The sequence below is a fragment of the Muntiacus reevesi genome, chromosome 9 (assembly GCF_963930625.1).
Source record: "Muntiacus reevesi chromosome 9, mMunRee1.1, whole genome shotgun sequence".
NCBI lineage: Eukaryota > Metazoa > Chordata > Mammalia > Artiodactyla > Cervidae > Muntiacus > Muntiacus reevesi.
The window spans coordinates 63,301,887-63,322,291 of record NC_089257.1 but is presented as its reverse complement, the minus strand read 5'-3'; the positions used below and the strand labels follow the sequence as shown (position 1 = coordinate 63,322,291).

At 55.1% G+C, this 20,405-nt stretch overlaps 1 protein-coding gene across 3 annotated transcripts; it reads right to left on the bottom strand.

The window, feature by feature from the left end:
- Window positions 1-10,486: 10,486 nt before the first annotated feature.
- Window positions 10,487-19,881, bottom strand: FXYD2 (FXYD domain containing ion transport regulator 2). Of its 3 annotated transcripts, none has more exons than XM_065943830.1 (6): window positions 19,343-19,881; window positions 14,870-14,908; window positions 14,610-14,684; window positions 12,997-13,033; window positions 12,798-12,828; window positions 11,940-12,185 (listed from the first exon to the last, which is right to left on the bottom strand). In XM_065943830.1, exons 1-5 carry the CDS (start codon window positions 19,359-19,361, stop codon window positions 12,804-12,806), a joined length of 195 nt encoding a protein of 64 aa, XP_065799902.1. In that variant the 5' UTR covers window positions 19,362-19,881; the 3' UTR covers window positions 11,940-12,185; window positions 12,798-12,803. The 3 variants fall into 3 exon arrangements, with proteins under 3 accessions (XP_065799901.1, XP_065799902.1, XP_065799900.1); XM_065943828.1 differs by lacking the exon at window positions 19,343-19,881 and adding an exon at window positions 16,771-16,906 and having other exon boundaries at window positions 11,946-12,185; XM_065943829.1 differs by lacking the exons at window positions 14,610-14,684; window positions 19,343-19,881 and adding an exon at window positions 16,771-18,963 and having other exon boundaries at window positions 10,487-12,185.
- Window positions 19,882-20,405: the final 524 nt, after the last annotated feature.

Below are 20,405 nucleotides of genomic sequence, written 5' to 3'. Positions count from 1 at the left end.
GAGGTGTGTCAGGTAGTGAGTTCACACAAATATTGTTATTTGCCCAGATTGTGTGATGTCTGTGGTATTTGTCAGTTGTTTCAGAATTTGTAATTTTCAGCAATTTCTTTTTAGCATCCTAAATAATCGTGTTTGTCCCTCATTTTGTATTCAGAGCTGTGTATTGTTTTCCCAAAGGAGGGCCCTCCAAATGGTCTAAGGTTCAGGTCCTATAGAGCCTGAGTCCATCTTAGGGGATGGGTCACACCATGGAGTCTGAGATGAGCCAAGAATCAGGTTTTCTGGATTCTGGTGCCAGAATCCAGGGCTAGATTCCCATCACAGTCCCTTGCCTCAGAGATGTCACAAACCATGTAATATATGTGTTTGTCCAGTGCTACACACACAGAGGATACCTTAAAAGGCCACAACCCCTGAAGAGATTGTCCTCCACTCTGCAGGGGAGGTCAAGGTCCCAGCCGTGGAACTGGCCTTGACTTAGATGCTCTAAGCCCTCTTCCTAGGAAATCTGGCCATTTCGGTCTCAGACCTAAGGATCTCAGGGGTAGAAGGCAGTTTAGAGTCCCCTCTGCACCCTCTCTAGGTGACAACACCCCTCCCACCCCTGGGGTAGGGCCACCAGCATGGAAAACTGAAGTGTTCCTCAAAGCCCAAGGGTCATGGAAGACACCAGGAAGCCCCTCCAGCCTTGCTGAGCACAGAAAGTCCACGTGCTGGCGGACGAAGTCACAGAACTGGAGTGCTGTAGCAGTGGGTAAATGCTGTTTGGGGTTTGCCAGGGGAAACGGCAGCATTGTGGGAGCGGTGAGGAGGGTGGAGGGTACCAGCCCAGCAGCCATAGACTCGGCGAGAACCTGAGAACCCCCCTGAGCAACCCCACTTCACACCCATGTGCTCTCTCTACACCACTAGACAGGTGCTGACAGTCTGGTTGAATTCTTCCAGGACGAGGGGCTCCCTACCCACAAAGAAGTTCATCCTAACCTTACCCTCTGTGATCACACACTCACTCTTTTCTTTATGGGGCCCACTCTGCCTTAGCCCTCTGGAGTTCAAAGGATCGGCCAGATGACAGTTTTGCAAATATTTGAGAAGAGCCTCCACAGCGCTCTCCTCACCCCAAGCCTGCCTTTTGCCAGGCTAAATATCACAGTTCTGTCCACCTCTCCTGTTCCAGCATAATTTCCAGAACTTTCCCTCTCCTGGTCTTCCCCTTTGCACATATTCAACTTTCAAAACATCTCCCTTTTTAAAAAAACTTTTTATTTTGTATTGGGGTATAGCTGATTAACAAACTGTGTTGTGATAGCTTCAGGCAGGCAGCAAAGAGACTCCACCATACACATACATGTATCCATTCTCCCCAAGCTCCCCTCCCCTCCAGGCTGCCATATAACATTTAGCAGAGTTCCCTGTGCTATATAGTAGGTCCTTATTGGTTATCTACTTTAAATATAGCGGTGTGTGCATGTCCATCCCAAACTCCCTAACTATCCCTGCATGCGAGCTAAGTCATTTCAGTCATGTCCGACTCTTTGTGACCCTATGGACTGTAGCCTGCCAGGCTCCTGTGTCCATGGGATTCTCCAGGCAAGGATACTGGAGTGGGTTGCCATGCCCTCCTCCAGGGGATCTTTCTGACCCAGGGATGGAACCCACAGTTCCTGGGCCTCCTGCACTGTAGGCAGATTCTTTACCACTAGCACCACCTGGAAAGCCCCTAACTATCCCTGCATCTCCCTTAAGAACAGAATGGCCCCAATACTCCGGATGAGGTCTGAGCAGTTCTGAGGACAGGAATTGACACTCCCTAGATAGGTACTGGACCTTCTCTGTTGCCCCAGGTTTGACTGGCTCTTTGGGGCTGACACACCAATGATGCTGGGCCTCTTTCCCCAGAACTGCTGCTGTGGATTATCGGGGGTTGGGGGGCATGACTAGACACATCTCTTGCAGAATGTTGGGAGAGGAAATACTGCCTAGGTCAAATGGCATCATTTACACACACCAGGTAAGAGTCTGAGTGTGTGTGTGCTAAGCCGCTTCAGTCGTGTCTGACTCTGTGTGACCCTGTGGACTGGAGCCCTCCAGGCTCCTCTGTCCATGGGATGTTCCAGGCAAGAATACTGGAGTGGGTTGCTATACCTTCCTCCAGGGGATCTTCCCGATGCAGGGATCGAACCAGTATCTCTTAAGTCTCCTGCGTTGGTAGGCAGGTTCTTTACCAGTAGCACCACCTGGGAAGCCCCAATAAGACCCTGAACAACCACTGAAGGCCCAGCCCAGTCCAGTGTGGGTCGCAGGCTCAGCTGAGAATGTAGGCGTGAGGAGCGGGAGGCCCAGTCTCAGACCACGTGGCTCTGAAAGTGTAGCATCTCTACCACAAGTGATCGTACTTAAACAGACCAGATGACAAGGCAGAATGATCTTATACCGCATCTCCCAAGAGTTTCATGAACAGGAAATAGGTGATATGCAAAAACTGAGTTCTGGTCAAATAGGTTTGGAAAACACTGGCACAGCCAAGGCAAATAGGTTTTTTTTTACTGCAAGGACTTCCCAGAACCATTAGAACACTGTAGGAGGTATTGGGAGCCTCCAAGTTGTGGATACAGTGTGAAGTATTTGGGGAGGTTTCCCATTTCTCCTAGTCTGAAATCTCTGTCCTTTCACTGGCCACTGCTCAACTTCAACTCAGAGGAAGCACGTGTTGTCAGTTTATTTGCACTTTCAGCAAGTTTTTGCCTGGCCCTGTGCAAGGAGCTCCCAGTGTCCCTGAAAACCCCAAGGTGGGTCCCTACCCAGCGGGGAAGGAGACAGAGAGGTCAGCATGCGGAGGTCTGCACGCTGACCCTAAAGGTCAGGGCGGGAAGGAGTCCGGAGGCCATCTATTGGGAGCACCTTAGATGACACCTCTGTGTCACAGAGGAGGAAACTGTGGCCGTGCAGGTGAAGAACATCCAGGCCACGTGGCCTGAGGGTCAGTGGCAGTGCTTGGAGGCCGGACTCCTGACCTCGGGCCTGCTCTCCCTCTCCCAGGCATTCATGACCCAGGTTGTATTGTCCTCTGTCTCCCGCCCATCAGCTGGGTAGCCCTGCCTGCCACTGTATCCTCCGCAGCCATAGTGTTCAGTTAGAAGACATTTAAGATTCTACCTAGGGCTGAGATTCAATGAGACTGTGAAGACAGATGCTTCAGCTCGGAGAAAGGAGTGGTTAGGAAAAATCAAGGCAGGATGTGAGTGGGCTTTGTGATGGGAAGAGCCTGGAGAGTAAAAGCTGGATAGAAATAGATGTACCAGGAGTTGGGACATCTCAAACTCCCTGTGGGGGTTTCATGAACCTGGCTCTGTGGTATGTGTTTGCCCGTCTAAGATATGGGTGCGTGAAATACCCACACACCTGGCACGAGGTGGTTTAAGGCTGAGCCTTCCATGACTCATTGGTCAGGACCTGAACTGAACTGGCCAGTCTGTCTGAATCAGCCAAAGTAGCTTTTTCTTTTGGCAAATTGTAACCAGACCTAATAATGATTATTATCATTAAACCCTATTATGGACCAACATTATGCTAAGTACTTTAGATGCATAAGCTCAGTTAACCCTCTAAACAACCTATAAGGCTGATATAATTATGATCATCCCCATTTTACAGACAGCAAAACTGAGATATAGGGAAATTCACACAGCTAGTAAGTGTCAGAGGCCCAAGCCTTGAGCAGGACTGGCCACAGAGTCTTCTCTCTCTTTATTGCCATTTGTGGTGGTTGGTAGTATCTCTGCTGTCAGGTTTTAGAAAGATTTTAATATGGAAATTTTCAAACGTATCACAAGTAGAGAGAAGAGTATAATGAATTGCCATGCGCCCATCCTCTAGGGCCAACAGTTGTTGACTCGTGGCCAATCTTGTCTTATCTGTATTCCCCCTCCACCCTCACTTCCCATCACCAAGGATATTTTTAAGCAAATCTCATGCATTATATAAGTTCATCTGCAGATCCTTCAGTGTGCATCTCTAAGAGATAAGGCTGAATCCTCATTCTCAATCACTACACTTGATGCGGTCCTGACTGAGTAGTAGCTTAGACCACGCACACACACACACACATGCACTGGACTTCAGGTCAGCCGCTGCCCAGAACAACTGAGCTCACAGCTGTCTGTTCCAAAGCCCTCAGCTCACAGCCGGCCAAACAGCCTCCCTGAGCCTCCTCAGAGGGTCTCACTGCAACTGTAGCCCCTGCCATCGGTCTAGCTTCTCTGGAGACCAGGTCTTCTGCCTGGCAGAGTTGTTGCCACAAGGTCAACAGTCTAGACCAGCCTGGACCTGGCCCCCCAACTCAGGCCATGCCCCTAATCCCAGGTCCTATTCGAGGTGATTTAGGGTGCTCTCCTGCCCACCTTGCTCAGTCTAAGAGCAAGAGGTAAGGAGGAGATGGAGTTGAAGAAAGCACCTGCAATCAGAGATTCAGTGTGCCTAGTATGAACTCACTTTCCTCACCTGTAAAATGGGAGCATAACACCTATCCCGTGGGGTGGCCGTGACAGTCTTTCCCCACGGTTGTTTGGTGGCAGGATGGTGCAGTACCTGACATGGCCAGCAGGTGTCACCCAAACACTAGTACCCAAAGCCTTGGACTGGGGCAGGGTGATGTGGGATGGCTGCTGCTCCATTGAGCAGATTGTCTTTCCATATTAGATCTGGTTGAACTTCCAGGAAGTGGATGACAGTTTGGTCTGTGGGATTCCTCCTTGGAAAAGTCAGGTCTGACTCTATCTAGAGTTAAAAAGTGGAGCTGGGCAGCCCTCAAAGCATGCTCATGGGAAGACTCCAGTGAGGCAGGGATCAATACTCCCATTTTACAGATGAGGAAATTGAGGCTGCAAGAAGCAAGTGAACTGCTAAAGGTTAAGCAGCACCTAACACAGAGCTCAGACTCCAGTTCAGGTCTTCTGCTTCCCTATGCTAGGCTCTCTGCTGAGACACCTCCTCAGAGGCCAAGCCTTTGCGGGGACCCGGGACTGGCTAGAAAAGTGTACAAGGTACAGATACTCCCGGATCCCTGGCCTGTGACTGCTGTCCCCTGAGAGTGTCTCCCTCTTTGAGGCTCAGATTTCACTGCTCAGCAAAGACTGAACTAGATCAGTGGTTCCTAAATTCAGCTAATCAACCACACACACACACACACACACACATACACACACGACCATGGAGACAGAGAGAAAGAGAGATCCAAGACTACATAAGCAGGGAGCTGTAGTCTACCTTTCCCAGGGGTTTGAACCCCAGCTGCTCAGCATAGGTATTAGGACTGGCATTTAGGAAACACCAGACAGGCAGATCTATGGGTTTGTGTTCTGCAGTTTCATAAACAACTTCCACTTAAGCTTATTAAAATACCTAACATGGTGCCTGGCACATACTTGATATTCAAATATCCAATACATATTTTGCTGAATTATATTGAAATGCATGTAATCACCCAACCCAGTGAAAACCTTGATTGATATTGCTTCACACTGCAATTAAAACCCACATTGCACTTCGGTAGTGCTCTATGGCTTACCAATCTTGGTTTTTTAAATATAACTTTTATCTATTTATTTAATTTTTGGCTGCCCTGGGACTTTGTTGCTGCAGATAGGCTTTCTCTAGTTGTGGTGCCCTGGGCTTCTCACTGCTGTGGCTTCTCCTGTCGCAGAGCACAGGCTCTGGGGTACACGGGCTTCAGTAGCTGTGCCTCCCCGGCTTAAGAGTTGTGGTACAGGGGTTCAGTTGCTCTGTGGCACGTGGGATCTTCCCAGATCAGGGATCGAATCCATGTTTCCTGCATCAACGGATGGATTCTTTACCACTGAGCCACCAGTGAAGTCCCCGATCTTGTTTACACACAAGATCTCGCTCAATCTCTTTAATGAGTTGGGCATTGTGATACCCATTTTGCAGATGAGAAAACTGAGGTTCAGAGACACTAAGGGGTGGGTGGGCCCCATGCTGGCCAGCTAGTCAATGGCAGAGCTAGTATCCAGATCCAAGTCTGTGCTCCATCACGCCCACCCCCCGCCCACACCTCTTCCACTGCAGTATCCCTGTTCTGATTGTTTTCACTGCTTGGTTTGAGAGGAGGAAAAACACCAGATCTAGAGGAGTACAGGGCAGTTTGAAGCGCAGGAGCCCGCCTCCCCCTCCCTTTGCCTGGGCCCTGGCAGTTGTGTGGCTCTGGAGGGGATATCCCACTGTCTTGGCACTGCAGTCATTCTCCAGTTCCCCATGGACACCTCCATTCCCAGCCACTGCATAGGGAATCTGGTTATCTGCCTCCCCCTAGCGCCACAGGAGGGGACGGGGCAGGCTCAGGTTCTCCACCACACAGGCCACCCCTCAACCCAAGCCCTGCCTCACAGTGAAGCTGGGATCCACGCTCACCCCCCTGCCTAGCTGTGTGCGTGTCCTCTACTGGGACTACTCGGAGAACTACTGGGAGTGAAGATCATGACCTCCGACCCAGCCCTCATGCTCAGCTGAGGGGTCGTGGTCCAGAGCGTGGCCGGCAAGGCGGAGCCGCCTGTCCCCCAGGCCCCAGATGCTGGGCGCAGCCTCTTGTGTCCACGCAGGCTCCCCACCGCCTGGCCTGTCTGGCTTCTCCCCAGTTCTAACATACAGGCACACAGGCATGTACACATATACTCACACATACTCACACCCCCAACACACACACACACAGAGTTTTTCCACAAACCCTCCCTGGTCCCCATGCAGCAGCCAGAGACCACCTTCCACTGGTCTCAGGGGAGCTGGTGAGCCCAGCCAAGCTGGCAGAGGGTCCAGGTGGTGGGGCCTCCCAGGACGGGTCAGGCCACGTCCACGCTGTGGCCCAAATCGTGCTCACGGGTGTCGGGCTGAGCACGGACTCAGGGCCTCTGCCTCCTGGCCCTGAATAGTGTCCTAGAAGAATGCACTGGCCCGTCAGGCATTAAGGACAAGGGCTGGGGTGCCCAGGGTGCAGGAGCACCAGGTGTCCACACTGGGAGAATCTTCGAGAGTGTAAACAAAGCAGCCGCTGGTCGGTGAGGACCAGTCTGGAGCCTGAACTCCTCGAGTCAGACGTCCTTTCTCCATCCGGGGGAAACTGATATTGGGGGTGGGCGGGGACATAGCCACCATCCCACAGTTCACAATTGGTCAGGCCAGGGCTCAAATCCAGGTGGGTTGATTCCAGAGCCTGTGACCTTAACTGTCTCACTAGGGACAAAATGCTGGCTGTCACTAGGACAGGCCCCTAGTAGCCCTTTCCCGGTTCAGGCTCCAGGGGTGCAGACAGACACACCACCAGCCAGCTGACCAGACCGCAATGCCCAGCAGCTCTCCCTGCCCCCTGAGAAGCTGGGAAGCAGCAGGTGCAGCTGCGGGTGATCACTCATTCATTCCTCTGGTCAGCCAGTTACGAGCTCAGTCAACAAACATTTACTGAGCACATACCCTCTGATGGGCGCAGCACTGGGGATTGGTGGGTAAACCATTAGTTGCCGCCCCCGCCCTCATACGGTTTGCAGACCGTGAGGCAGACAGACATGCAGGAATGGTCAGTCTCAAGAGACGCAGCATCTCCAACAGGTCCCCAGGAAGGGTCTGGGAGTCGCTGATACCCCACAGGGCCCATCGCCTCCTGCTCAGGGCGGGCGACTGAGGGCTGAGGCCACTCCTCAGTGACATGACTCACTGCTTCAGGAGCAGATGGTCCATGGACAGGAGACCTGAAATATTATTTGCTTCAGGGCGGGGGCCACTCGGCTCCAGGCAGCTGGGTTTGGCACGACTCTGTTACTGATTGATAGGCCTTTCAGGAAACAAAGACCACGAGAGAATACAACAGGCTCCTGGCTCTGGGCCAAGCCAGCCTCATCTCCTTGCTTTGTCAAGTGTGTCTTTTTTGTCTGCCTTCATCACTTGCTGGTACCTCTGTTTTAACTGCTAGGAGGGAGTGAGCGTGTATTTGTGTCTGTGGGTGCATGAGTGCGCACTCCCAGCTTCCCTGGGCACTATTCATCTAGGGGCTGGGGGTAACAAGGGGACCAGCTACAGGTCCCACTTACCCCTTCCTAGAGCCCCTTGACTCTGAAGCCAACACCTGCAACTTTGGTCTTGTGTTTGCTTTTTCCAAAGCCAAGTCCAGAGACAGACGAGGGCGCTTCAGGGTCACACAGCAGGCGGAGGCCGGAGCTGGCAGTGAGACCACCGTCCCCAGCATGGACGGCGCTGGGCTGCCAATGAGGTTCTGGGGCCTGAAACTGCTGGCCCAGCCTGAAACTTCCCCTCGCCTAACCTCTCCTTGGCCACCTCACCTGGGGAATTCCTCCTGGTGATACCAAGGAAGCCCTTTGGGGAAGCAACAGCACGAATTTCTTGAAAAGGGAACCAAGTTTAAGAACTCCAGAGGCCAAGAGCAGCCAGGAGTGCCCCGGGGCCTCCGGGGGAGTGGGGAGGTCATGAGGAGTCAGAGCAGGCAGCCTGAAATTCCCGCCTAAATAAGTTACCGAATGAGAGCCTGGGGGCCACCACCGCGGGTGCAGCTGGTTCCAGTGCTGTCCCGGCACGAGGCCCGTCCATCCCTGGGGAAAAGCCCCCATCTGGCTTCCTGTGGTGACCTCCCTAGGCGCCCCCCACCCCCGGGCCCCCCAGTGTCAAGCTGAGGTCATGGACCCCAAGGTCCCAAGTTCTAAATAGGTTTTCTTCCCAGGCCCTCAGCCCCTCAACTGCAGAGGACATTGAGTGTCCCCAGTGGGGGCGGGGAACACCAAGGCCAAGTTGAGGGTTTCTCCTAAGGCTGGGTCACTCGGCCACCTCCCTGGCTGTCTCAGCCCAGTCCCCGGCTCTGTGATTCCCCTCCCAAGGCCCTGGGCTGAGGCTGCTGTGGCCCTGGCTCCAAGGCCCAGGCCTGATCCATCTTCCCAGCCAGAGGCTCACTGTGATGACAGGACAAGGCCAGGCGGCTGTGGCACCGGCCTCTGATCTCCACCACCCACCCCCACCCCGTGTGTTTGTCAGGCGGACGATGAAGAATGAGCGCCTGGCAAGGAGCAGGTCACCACCGCGCAGAGCCCTGTAGAATTGCAGTTCAGACCTCAGCAGCCTGGAGCCAAGGATCAACAGGGAGGCCATTAATCTCTCCAGCAGGGGTGAGTGGGAGGAGGGCCCGGGGCGGGGGCCTCGACAGTCCCCTCTGCCCTGGACCCCTCTACAGCTCAGCACCCCAACCCCACCCCATCCCCATCAGGCCAGGGAACCCACTCCCTAGGACAGGTTAGGACCAGTGGGGATGCTCAGGGTGGGCTCCTGGGGACTCCCCTTTCTTGCCTGCCTCTCTCCAGGTCCTGCTCATACGCTGATTAACTCAGACTATGTGGTTGGAGGCTACATAATTACCCCAAGCTGAGGAATACGTTTAGATCACAGAGGGTTTCTCCCTTCCAGGAGGAGTGAGGGCTCAAGACCCCAGAGCAGAGAGGGCTGCACAGACAGAATGGAAAGAGCTCAGGGTGGGCCTGGGAAATCGGGGCATCTGGTAGACCCGGAGGCCTCTTCTTCCAGCAAAGGACTCCCAGTACAGTCACTCCGTCATGTTTGATTCTTTGCGACCCCATGGACTGCAGCATGCCAGGCTTCCCTGTCCTTCACCATCTCCCAGAGTTTGCTCATACTCACAACCATTAAGTTGGTGATGCCATCCAACCACCTGGTTCTCTATCTCCCTCTTCTCCCAGCCCTTAGACTGAGTTGAAAACGCTGTTTGAAAAGGATTTGGAGTAAGACACATCCTCCCTCTGGTGGTGACAAACGGAATTGCATTCCCTCAGACTAAGGCGGTCATTGTCACTGTTGTGGGATTAAAAGTAATTCATTCAATCACTTCCCAGTCTTGGTGTTTATTTGTGACTTAATTTGTGTATGAATTGTGGAAAATCCCAAAGTGAAGTGAACGTTCAGTAGCTCCCAGCCCTCGTGACCTTCATGGAGAGGGAGGGGGAGAGTGTTCATGAGGGCACTGAATGTTACCCGGATCTGTGGTTTTCAGCAGCAGCTGCTCTCCTGGGAGCTGGTTAAGTAACAGCTGGCAAGGGCCCGCCCCAAGGTTAATATTTGACAGTTCTGGAGGGGACACTGGGTAGTCTGCACAGCACCCCAGGTGCTCCGGGGTGACAGCCTGGGATTCAGAGAAGCCTCACGGTTCACGGGGACGGAGGGCTTACAGCAGGGGCAGAGACCGAACAGACTCACCCAGGACCAGCCCCCTCCAAGGCAGCTGGGTTGGCAGGTTCAGGGCCTGTGTATGGAACCTTCTAGAAACACGATGCCTCTCCACGGCTCTTCTCAGGCGAGCTGCAGGCCTGGAATACCCTTCTTCCTGTTTGCCTTGCTGCTACATCCCAGAAGTTTCAGGAGCTCCCCCCTCCCTTTTCTCCCCCCCTCTCCTGAAATCCCCCATGGCTGGACCTGCCCCATTCCATTCATTTCTCCCACTGTCGTGGACAGCTCCAGTGTCTTGGAAATCCTGAATTCTATTTAGGGGTTTGGCCTGTCGGGTTTTATTTGTCATCCGTGAGCCCAAATTCAGAGCAGGGTGTCACAAAGACCTTGGTCCTGAGTTACAAGAGCCAAGTTTTCCACTCTGTGTCTCCCCGGAGTGTCTCCTCCCAACCCACTGGGTCAGTGAGAAGGACTCTGAAATGGAGCCAGACACCTGGCTCCGACACCGGCTGGCTCTGCCACCTGGACACGTCGCTGCCTTTCTCAGGACCTCAGTCTCTCTTTCTGAAAATTAAGGATTGTCTATTTTTCTCCCTATTTTGACCTTCAGTGCTCAAGCCTTCTGTGAGTCTGTGAGGGGTGGTGGTCCTGGGGACAGTGGATTAAGACAAAGAGCTCAATTCTCAAGCCGAGTGCGGCCCACACGGCCTCCGGTGCCCTCCTCGTTCATTTCAAACTCTGCGGACTTGCTGTTGTCTTGGTCTCCCGGGCCAATCTCCCCCCCTTCCCTTGGACGCTCAAAAACTCAGATGAGGAAATGGACAGTAGGTGGTGCCATGATCCCACCATCCCATCCAGCCTCAGAGCCGCCTCTCCGCTTCTCACAGAGGGAGGGGAGGGAGAGGGAAGGCGGGCTCCTTCCAGAGGACAGAAACTGCCCGAGGCGGCAGCATGCAGTGCTGTCTGGGGGCCAGGGGCATCAGGAAGTCAGGGACTGGTGGGAGGGGCCAGTCTGACCCCATCTCGGGTTGAAGTTGTCCCCCTGTCCATTCTGGTAGAGTGGAGGCCTACCGGAATGGACAGGGGGCTGGGAGAAACAGTTAACAGAGGCCCCACCCTCACTGTCCATTCTCTGGCCTCTGGCCCTGAAATTAACCAAGCCAGGAAGGAAAGAGGTGGATGAGATTAGGTCTAACTGAGGCCCCCTGGTCCCTAGAGTGAAAAGGGCATGGCTGGAGCTTGGCACCACAGTTGGGGGTGGGGGATGGGGAGAGAGCATGTGCTAAGACTCACCGCCCTCCACCCCACCAAGACCCCTAGACCCACCCATCCTGGCACACTGATGCACGTGGGGAAATATGGGCAGAGCACATAATGCACCCACAAACAACTAAAACATGGGCGGCTCAGGGCAGGGCTTCAGCGACTCCCACTGGAGAGCTCCAACAGCCACACTCAGGGCCCCCGGGCGACCCAAGGGCTTTGAACCCGTGACCTTTGGCCTTACCGGCTTGCTCCTTGCCTGACCTTGGGAAGGCAGGCTGAGACCTCTGTCCCAGGGGCTCTTGGCAATTCCGGGGGTGAGGAGGGGCCTGGAAATGATGATACTGAACCTCTTATTCTGAACTTCTTATTTTCACAGGCGTGGGCATGTGAGCGAATAATGGAAAAACCAGATACCAGGCTGTATTGACTCCAGTTTGGAGGAGCGGGTTGTGGCCATTACAGGAGAGAAGGAGCGAGGGAGGAGGCCAGGGAAGGAGCCGTCTTCAAGGCCAGCTTTATTATTAACACGGGGCAGAAGGAGGTGATGCCCACCCAGGGGTCACGTGGAGCCCGAAGCGTCCTTCAGCCCCAGGGCTTGGCAGTGCTGGGACAGAGGTCTACAGCTCAGGAAAGACTTCCAAGCAGCCCCAGTGCAAGGGTGGGCATGGCTGGCTCTGCAAACAGAAAGGCAGGATGGGGGCTGTGAACAGGGCTGCAGAGACTAGGACTTTGGTTTCATCCCCTTTTCACCTTATCTTCCTCTGGCGCATCTCGGCAGCCTCCCTTGGTCACACATACTACGGCATATTTTTTTCTGGGTTTTTTTGGCCATCACTTTAAAAAGGTGGGAATAGAGACCCAGACATAGAGAACAGATATGGGGACACAAGTGGGACGGAGGGGGCAGGACAAGCGGAGAGAGTAGGGTTGACATATACACAGTACCATGTGCAAAGTAGGAAGATAGCAGGAAGCTGCCGCAGAGCACCAGGAGCTCATTAGGGGCTCCGTGATCACCTAGAGGGGTGGGGTGGGGGTGGGAGGGAGTCTCAAGAGGTGGGGGGGATATATGTATACTTATGGCTGATTCATGCTGGTGTACAGAAACTAACATATTGTAAAGCAATTATACTCTAATAAAAAAATTTTTTTAACCAACAAGGAAAAGAACCACATGAGTGCGACAGACACTTGACTGATGGATGAAAGATCTTGACATTTTTCCCGGCCAAGTCCTTAGCTTTTCCTTATTATCCAGAGCCATTGCCCGCTCCTCGCAAACCTACCTCTCCTTAGAGTCCATCTTCAGGAATTTGCCTGGGATGGAGGAAAGCAGACAGGTAAGAAAAGGTAGTGGGGTGGAGGGGGCAGGGATTCAGGGTCCTGATGGGGGACCCTCCTCACAAGCCTGAGAGACCCAACCCTCCGCCGGCCCCTCCCGCCCCTCCCTGCCTGCCTCCATCAGTCACCCAGGCCGGCACTCACCGGTGCTTCTTCTTGGCCCCACAGCGGAATCTTTTGCCTTAAAGAGAAAAACAGGTGAGTTTGCCAAGGAGACCCTCTCTACCCTGGAGGCCTCAGCTCCGTAGCCCCTCCTCCCTCCATCCTGCCAGCGCTGCCCCGTGTCCGCCTCGGAGGCCACAACTGTCTGTCTCTTTTTATATATGGCTGGACCATAAGCGTCCAGAAGTCCAAGTCAGTCAGCTGGGCAGTCAGCAAACATTATTGTGGCGGCGGCTCCGTGGTGGACTGTGTGTGTGTCTGTGTTGGTCGCTCAGGCGTGTCTGACTCTTTGCCACCCCACAGGCCTCCTGCGACCCCACAGGCTCCTCTGTCCATGGAATTCTCCAGGCAAGAATACTGGAGTGGGTTGCCATTTCCTTCTCCAGAGGAGCTTCCCAACCCAGGGATCGAACCCTGGTCTCCTGCATTGCGGGCAGACTCTTTGCCGTTTGAGCTACAGGAAAGTCCGTGGTGGGTGGTGAGCACAGGAGGAAAGGTCGTGGGCGTGCAGAAGCTGCTCGAGAAGAACGGCAGGAAGTCCAGGGCCAAGAGTCTTGCTCGCGCCCATCCACCTCCGCCACTGCGAGCTCAGCCACAATACAGCGGGGCCCTCAGGGAACCTCCAGGGGAATGGGGAGGCTGGCCCTGTCTGCAGACTGGAGCCATCGGGGCGGGGTGAGGGGGGACCATCTAACACGCCCATTAGAATCCTAGGACTTGGAAGTGGCAGTGCTACGTTCTCCATCTTCTTCTCACCGGCGTGTTTCTGAGTATTTTTCTCCCGGTTGCACCAGTCCGCAAGCATTTATTAAGCCCCTGCTGTGTGCCTTTTGGGGCCGGGGTAAGGCAAGGAGCTTTCTCTCCCCTAGAACACCCCACACCTGCACTGATTCCTTCTAAGTGCTCCCTTGGCTGCCGCGTCTTTGACTGCCAGCCCTAAGCTTGTGAGACAAGTGGGATCATCTGCATTTAACAGATGAGCAAACGAAGGCCCAGGGAGTAAGGAATCCACGGTAAACTAGCAGGGAGCCTGAGGCCTTGGGCTGCCAGGGTGCTTGCCTCCCCGCAGCACGCCGGGGTTGGGGTGAGGTGCTATGGAACCCACTCTGCTTCCGCTCTGACTGCGGAACCTCGGGCAGGTTGCTGCACCTACCACTGCGGGTCTGGTTTTTCATTTGGAAAGCGGCGACAGTGGCGGCCATCCCTCAGTTTGTTCAGAGGATTAAATGGGCCAAGAAAGCGCTCAGTGTGGGGGGAGGGAGTGTCCACTGGAGGCTGGCTCCCTCCCTTCCCCTGCCCTGAGGGCACTGGAGCCTCCCCGGGCCAGGAGGAGCCGGTTCGCCATCTCGGCGGCGCCCCGCGGGTCCACTAGAGGGCGCACTCGAGGAAAAGGGCACCTCCCGGGGGTCTGCGGACCACGAGCCGGTCTGCATCAGGGTGTCCGTCCGTTCTCACAGCCTCCGTGGGAGAGGCGAGGGCGCCCGGGAGCCGGGTGAGAGGGCTCTCCCCTCCCCACCAGGGAAGCCAGTGTGCTCAGCGGCTTTGAGAAGCTGGGCCCCGCTCAGCACCCCCTTCTACAGGAAGTCCCCACTTACTGAGGATGATGACGAGCCCCACGATGAAGGCCAGGGCGGCGAAGATCAGGCCCCCATTGCGGACGGTCTCGTAGTCTGGCGAAGGAGAGGACGGGGAGGTGGGATGGGTGACCCCAGACCCTCCCCCCAGCCCCACCGTAATAACTCGGGAAGATGGGGGCACATGACCCCGGGCTGGGAGAGGCCAGGAACTGTGGATGCCTGGTGGGGTGGGGGGTGGTCACTCAGGAAGGGTGGGAGGAGGGGCCCCCCAGACTCACCGTAGTAGAATGGGTCCACGTTCTCCTTGGGGCTGCCACCTGAGGAGAGAGCCAGAGGGGGGTGGGAATGAGCCGCAGAAACAGGGGGACTCCCGCACTTCCAGTCCCAGCACCCCCAGAGGTCCAGGGGGGCCAGGGGAAGCTGATGGAGGGACATTCCAGGAGCAGGGCCTGACCACGCCACTGCCGGTGGTGACAGTATCTGCCCTCGGTGGCTCCCCTCGGTCAGCAGAGACCTGGTGCCTGGCGGTGGGGTGGGGCTGGCACTTCTGGGAGGCCACAGAAGCATCTTCCAAAAGCCTCAGCAGCAACCTCCCTCCATTTGAGTAATCAGGCACAAGGTATTGGGTTTTTCCATAACCTCTTACAGAAAAAGCCAAACGAACTTCTTGGGCAACCAATACTTAGTGAATATTTGTGAAGTGAACCAATGAATAAATAAATAGAAGCTTAATATTCACCAAACAGGAGTCAACCAAGGCCCAGTCTGAAGACTTCTCTAAAGTTCTGGTAAAAGTTGGAGGCAGAAATGAGTCTTGGACCCCTGTTTCTAGATCCTTCTCTCCTACATTGCTATCCTTAGGGGAATGCAAATTTATTTCAGAAACAGTGTATTGGCATGTGGCAGACCGAGGCTAACAAAGCAGTAGCTCATTTAGCCATCGTAACAATCCTGTGAGGCATTAATATTATTCCAATATCATCCATGAGACGATGGAGGCACAGCGGGGCTAAGCAACTCACTCAGTCACGCAGCTAGAAAAGGGCAGAGTTGGGAATGAACCCAGGCCATTGGTGGTTAAAAATCGAGGTGCTTCACCCCTTTGCTGTGCTGCCTCTCACATGGTCAGGAGGAAGGAGACATTTCAAGACCAGGAGGTCCCATCCAGGCTCCAGCCCCAGCAGAGGTCATGGCTCTGCCCTTCCACCCTATAACCTGAGCGCACTTGCCGTCGGGCAGCCGGAGGGCGCCCGGCCAGAGCTCTTCTGTCATGTCTCGTGGCGGCCCCTCTTCTCTGCCCTCTGAGCCCCTTCTTGGTGCTAGGGAAGCGGTGCCCAAGGTCAAAGGAACGCGCCAGTTCTCACCTCCCAGGCTGTGCTGGACTGGGCCCTGGGCGGTGGGGTCCAGCCTGGGTGGGTGGCCAGGGGAGTTTGGGCGAGGAGGGGTCCACTGAAGGGTCGGAGGGGGCCCCGGGCACCTGTCCCCACGCGGAAGGCCTCTGAGGTTGTCTCCCCAGTTTCAGTTCAAGTCTTGCTCAAGGTCACACAGGCGCAGTGTCAGAGCCATGACGGGACTCACCACTCCCCTTGCCACTTCAGGAAACTGTCTCCTCCCTGACCACCTCATCTTGAGACATTGGGAGAGCCCACCCCACTCAAAGACCGCATCGTTTCTAAATCTGGCTCAGAGACCACTGCAGTCCACAGCGGGCTCACTAGATTCCAGACCCAATCACCCTCATTCGCAGGATTCCTTCTAGGCATTGTGTCCTGAACGTGGGGGCTCTCGCCCCAAAGCCAGCCTGAGAAGGCTGACCGGAGGGCCCACTGCTGCCCTGCCTCACCTCCATCTGCCTCCTGCTCTCGGTTTAGTCCAGAAGATGCATGCTCATCACCCCACAATGCCCCAGCACCTCCTACTTGACATCCAAGCTTCCACCATTCAAGCTAGATTGTTTTGGCGTTAAGGTGAGGTCCTCTTTTAAAAGCAAATTTTCTTAAATAGGAGGCTGGCACGGTACAAGAGAGGGGTGCTGTGTGCTCTGGAAGGCAGGGGTGCCAGGAGATGAAAGAGGGGGTCCTGCTCACCATCCAAAGATAGTCCAAGCACCTCCTGCTTCACATACACGCATGCACACCCACGCACGCACACACATGCACACACATGCACACACACTCACCGTCATCTGTCAACTCTGCCATTTCCCCCACAGACCAGGCCCGTCCCCGCTGCCCTCTTTCCGCTGCCTCTGCTTCGGGGAGACTGCCCGGCTGTGGGGTGGCCAGAGATGGGGTGGGGGCATTAAACATTAACAGTGCCAGGTAATATTTACCCTGGTCACAAGAAAAGCCCGGGTGTGGAGAGTGGGGCTCCCGCTGAGCGTGAGGAGGTGCGGGGGCAGTGGGGGCAGGGAGGAGCTGGCCGTCTTTCCAAACCCTCCCAAAGGAAATTTCCAGAGAAAAGGGCCATGGGGTCCACCCCTCAGGTGGAGGAGCCACAGCTGGGGCTGTGACAGTGGGGAAGCAGGGGTTTTGAAATGGATTCAGAGTGTACTACGGCTTGCGGGGTGCAAGGTTGGGGGTCCCACGGAGGCCCTCGACCCTAGCAGCTGTCCACGTCTCCCACCACTGTGCAGGCTGCTGGTGCAGCTGGTGCCTGGCATTTGGGCTTTCTTGAGGTGATCCCAGGGTGCCTGGCCCCTCAGAGCCCACCTGAGCCCCCACCCCGCCAGCCACTGCACTGTGCATGCTTCCAGGCCTTCATGCCCGGGAACGCCCTTTCCTTGGTACATTTTTCCTCCATCCAGGCCACATCTAACAGCTCACACCTCGGTCAGAAGGGCTCCAGTCATCCCTCACTAATCCCTCTGTCCCTGCAGCCTCTGGCACGTCCTTCTCCAACCATGAAGCCCAGCTTCCATGCCAGTCCCCACGTTACACCACAGGCTCCTTTGGGAAGGGGCCAAGCCAGACCACGGAGAGAGCACCTTGCTTTTATGATTTGAAAAGCATGTTTCTAACTGTTATTTCCTGGTACTTTGTGTTATTTCCCCATTTTATACACAAGGCACCTGAGGCACAGAGAGGGTAGGGCCCTGGTTCAAGGGCACACAGCTGGTGAGAGGCAAGGTGAAGACCCACAGCCAGGCCCTCGCTTTGGGGGGCAGGGACTCCTCCCTCTACTGTGGCCCCGTTCACGCTGGGGACCCCGGTGCTAGGTCCTCCACGGATGCTCATATTCCTGGCTGATTTCTAATCAATCAGATTGGCTTCCAGAAGAGGCTGATGCTCAATTATAGCCAAAAGGCCAAGGTCAGAGGTCATTGTCCACCAAGGGCAGGTTAGTCCTTCAAAAGGACTCCATCTATTAATCCTCTTGGACTTGGAGCAGTGACAGGGGATCAAGGTTTGAGTTCACTTCCTGGCTCCTCCACTTGCTAAGTATATGGCCCCTGCCAAGTTATTTAATCTCTGTGTGCCTCAGTTTCCTTGTCTGTAAAATGGGTGGTTGTAAGGAGAAAGTGAGATAATGCAGTGAAGGGCATGGTGAGGGGCCTGGTACACAGTAAGTGTCATTATTGTTACTGTTATACACTGTCACACCAAGAAAGCCACCCACTTTCCAGCAAAATGAACATGGGAGTGAGATGGAAAGATGGACTGTCATGGCCTGCAGACCAGAAGCTGAGACACCCATTCATCTCTTTGGCTTCCAAGGTCAAGTGATGGAAATTCATGAAAGCACAACAGAGCTCACATTTGGTAGGCGCTGAGCACGTGTCAGGCTCTTGCACACACTATCCTGTTAATTCCAGGTTTGCTCCAATCCATGGGTAAAGAAACTGATCTGGTCATTGCCCCCCACAAGGACCCCGGAGGTCTCCCAGACAGTGCCTTGATCCCCACTGGACAGCCCAGGAAGATTGAGCAGGGAGATTGGGCGACTTGCCTGAAACACCCAGTCAGGGACAAATCCAGGGCTAGAAAGCCAGACCCCCATGACTGTGCTCCCCAATCTCCCGGGGCTCTCCACACAGACACTGATGCCCCATTATTACACATTATCTTGCTCCCTTAGTACATTTTGTCTATCTTTGTAAGCTACCGTGGATTCTTTCTGGAGTATAAAACTAGGTGGAAAGTTCATAGATAGAAAAATAAATAAATGGTTATGACAGATGATAGGTAGATAGATAGGCAGGAGATAAAAGAGAAATAGGGAGCACATCAACAGCTACCACAGCAAATCAATAGCTACATCTACAATAGTTACATTTTTAACTATGTGTGCATGACACCCTCCTAAAGACTTTACAAAAATCAACCCATTTAATCATCACGACAACTTGATGAGGCAAAGGAGGCATTATTATCACCCCCATTTTGTAGATGAAGGAAGGCACAGAGAAGTCAAATAACTTCCCAGAGATCAGGCAGCTAGGAAGTGGGAGAACCCAGCTCTGAAGCCAGCAGTCCAGCTTCAGAGTTCCTACAGCTGGACAGACGGATGACCGACTCAGAATGAGGGCTATGGGACAAGTTGCCTTCCCAGCTCTTGACGGCTCAGAGATTCTGGGAGCAGAGAAGACAGCACGTCCAGGACCCCAGAAGGAGATGCGCTCATCTAGAAATCCTGCCTCTCCCCATTGCTGCTTTCCCTGTCCTCCTGGGGAGCTGGGCGTGCTCTTGAAACTGATGGGGTGGACACTTGAGTCCAGGATGGTGGGGGCAGGCGGGGTTCAGGGCACTCACCCAGGTACCACCTGTCCATAGCAGGAGCTGCTGGCTGTGTCTTCAGAGGAAGAGTCGTGAGGTGCTAGTGACCCAGGGCCTGAATGCGAAGAGCCGCCCTCCCTCTCTCCACAGCCCAGCCGAGCCCACGGGCAGGCAGAGACAAAGGCAGGGAGGAGGGGTTGGCAACGCAGCCCTCACCTCGTGCCTGCCTGCCGGCCCGCCGGGGCGGACTGGGCTGGGCTCCACGTGAGAGGGGGGCAGATTCTCTGACCTCCAAGAGCACCTGAGGAAGGGGGGGAGCTGTGAGTGTCCACAAACAAACCGCAGCCCCCACACTGGGGTGAGATGCCTCGGTGTAGCCCGGGGCGCCTGCAAAGGTCACCAGGAGCCAGGAAGTCACTGACCGGGGCCACAGCCTGTGGAATCAGAGGCCCTGATCTTCCCCTGTCCCTGGGCTGGGGGCATCTGAGAGAGACACTCAGGGCCACGCGGGGGTCCCCCCAAACCTTTCCCCAGTGACACCTTCTTCCTCCAACTCAGGTGGCCTTGGCCCTGATGTATGCGGCCTCAAGGACCTGTTCTGGAGCCCGGAGTCCCCTGAGACTGGACAGGATGGGGGGCAGCCCCTTGGAAGCTGCCCCGGGTGGGAGGGAGTGCTTTCCGGCCTTGGCGCTGGGCCCAGGGCACCGTCTGCAGCCTCCTGTGTCTCCCTGGGAGCCGGGCGGAGGTGGGGAGCAGCTGGGGCTGCAAGGAGGAGCTGGGTGTGGAACCTAGGCTTCCTCGGCTGGGGCCCCTCACTTGGCCCCCAGGGTCTGAGCTCAGGCTGTGAGGTCAGACCCACCTGTCTGTCTGGAGACACCAGCAGCTTAAGGAGGCCCCGGAGGGATGCTGGTTGGTGCCGCAGGGTGAGGGTGGCCGGAAGACAGCACTTCTAGTGGGAGGGCCCGTTTCTCAGCTGGAGCCAGGAGCCACCCTGAGGAACCGGAGGGCAAGCCATGTCCCCCCTGCCCCGGCTCAGCGAGGCCTGTTCTCTGGCCACTGGGGCCCCTGTTCGGGCCTGGAGGGAGGCTGCAGCAAGCAG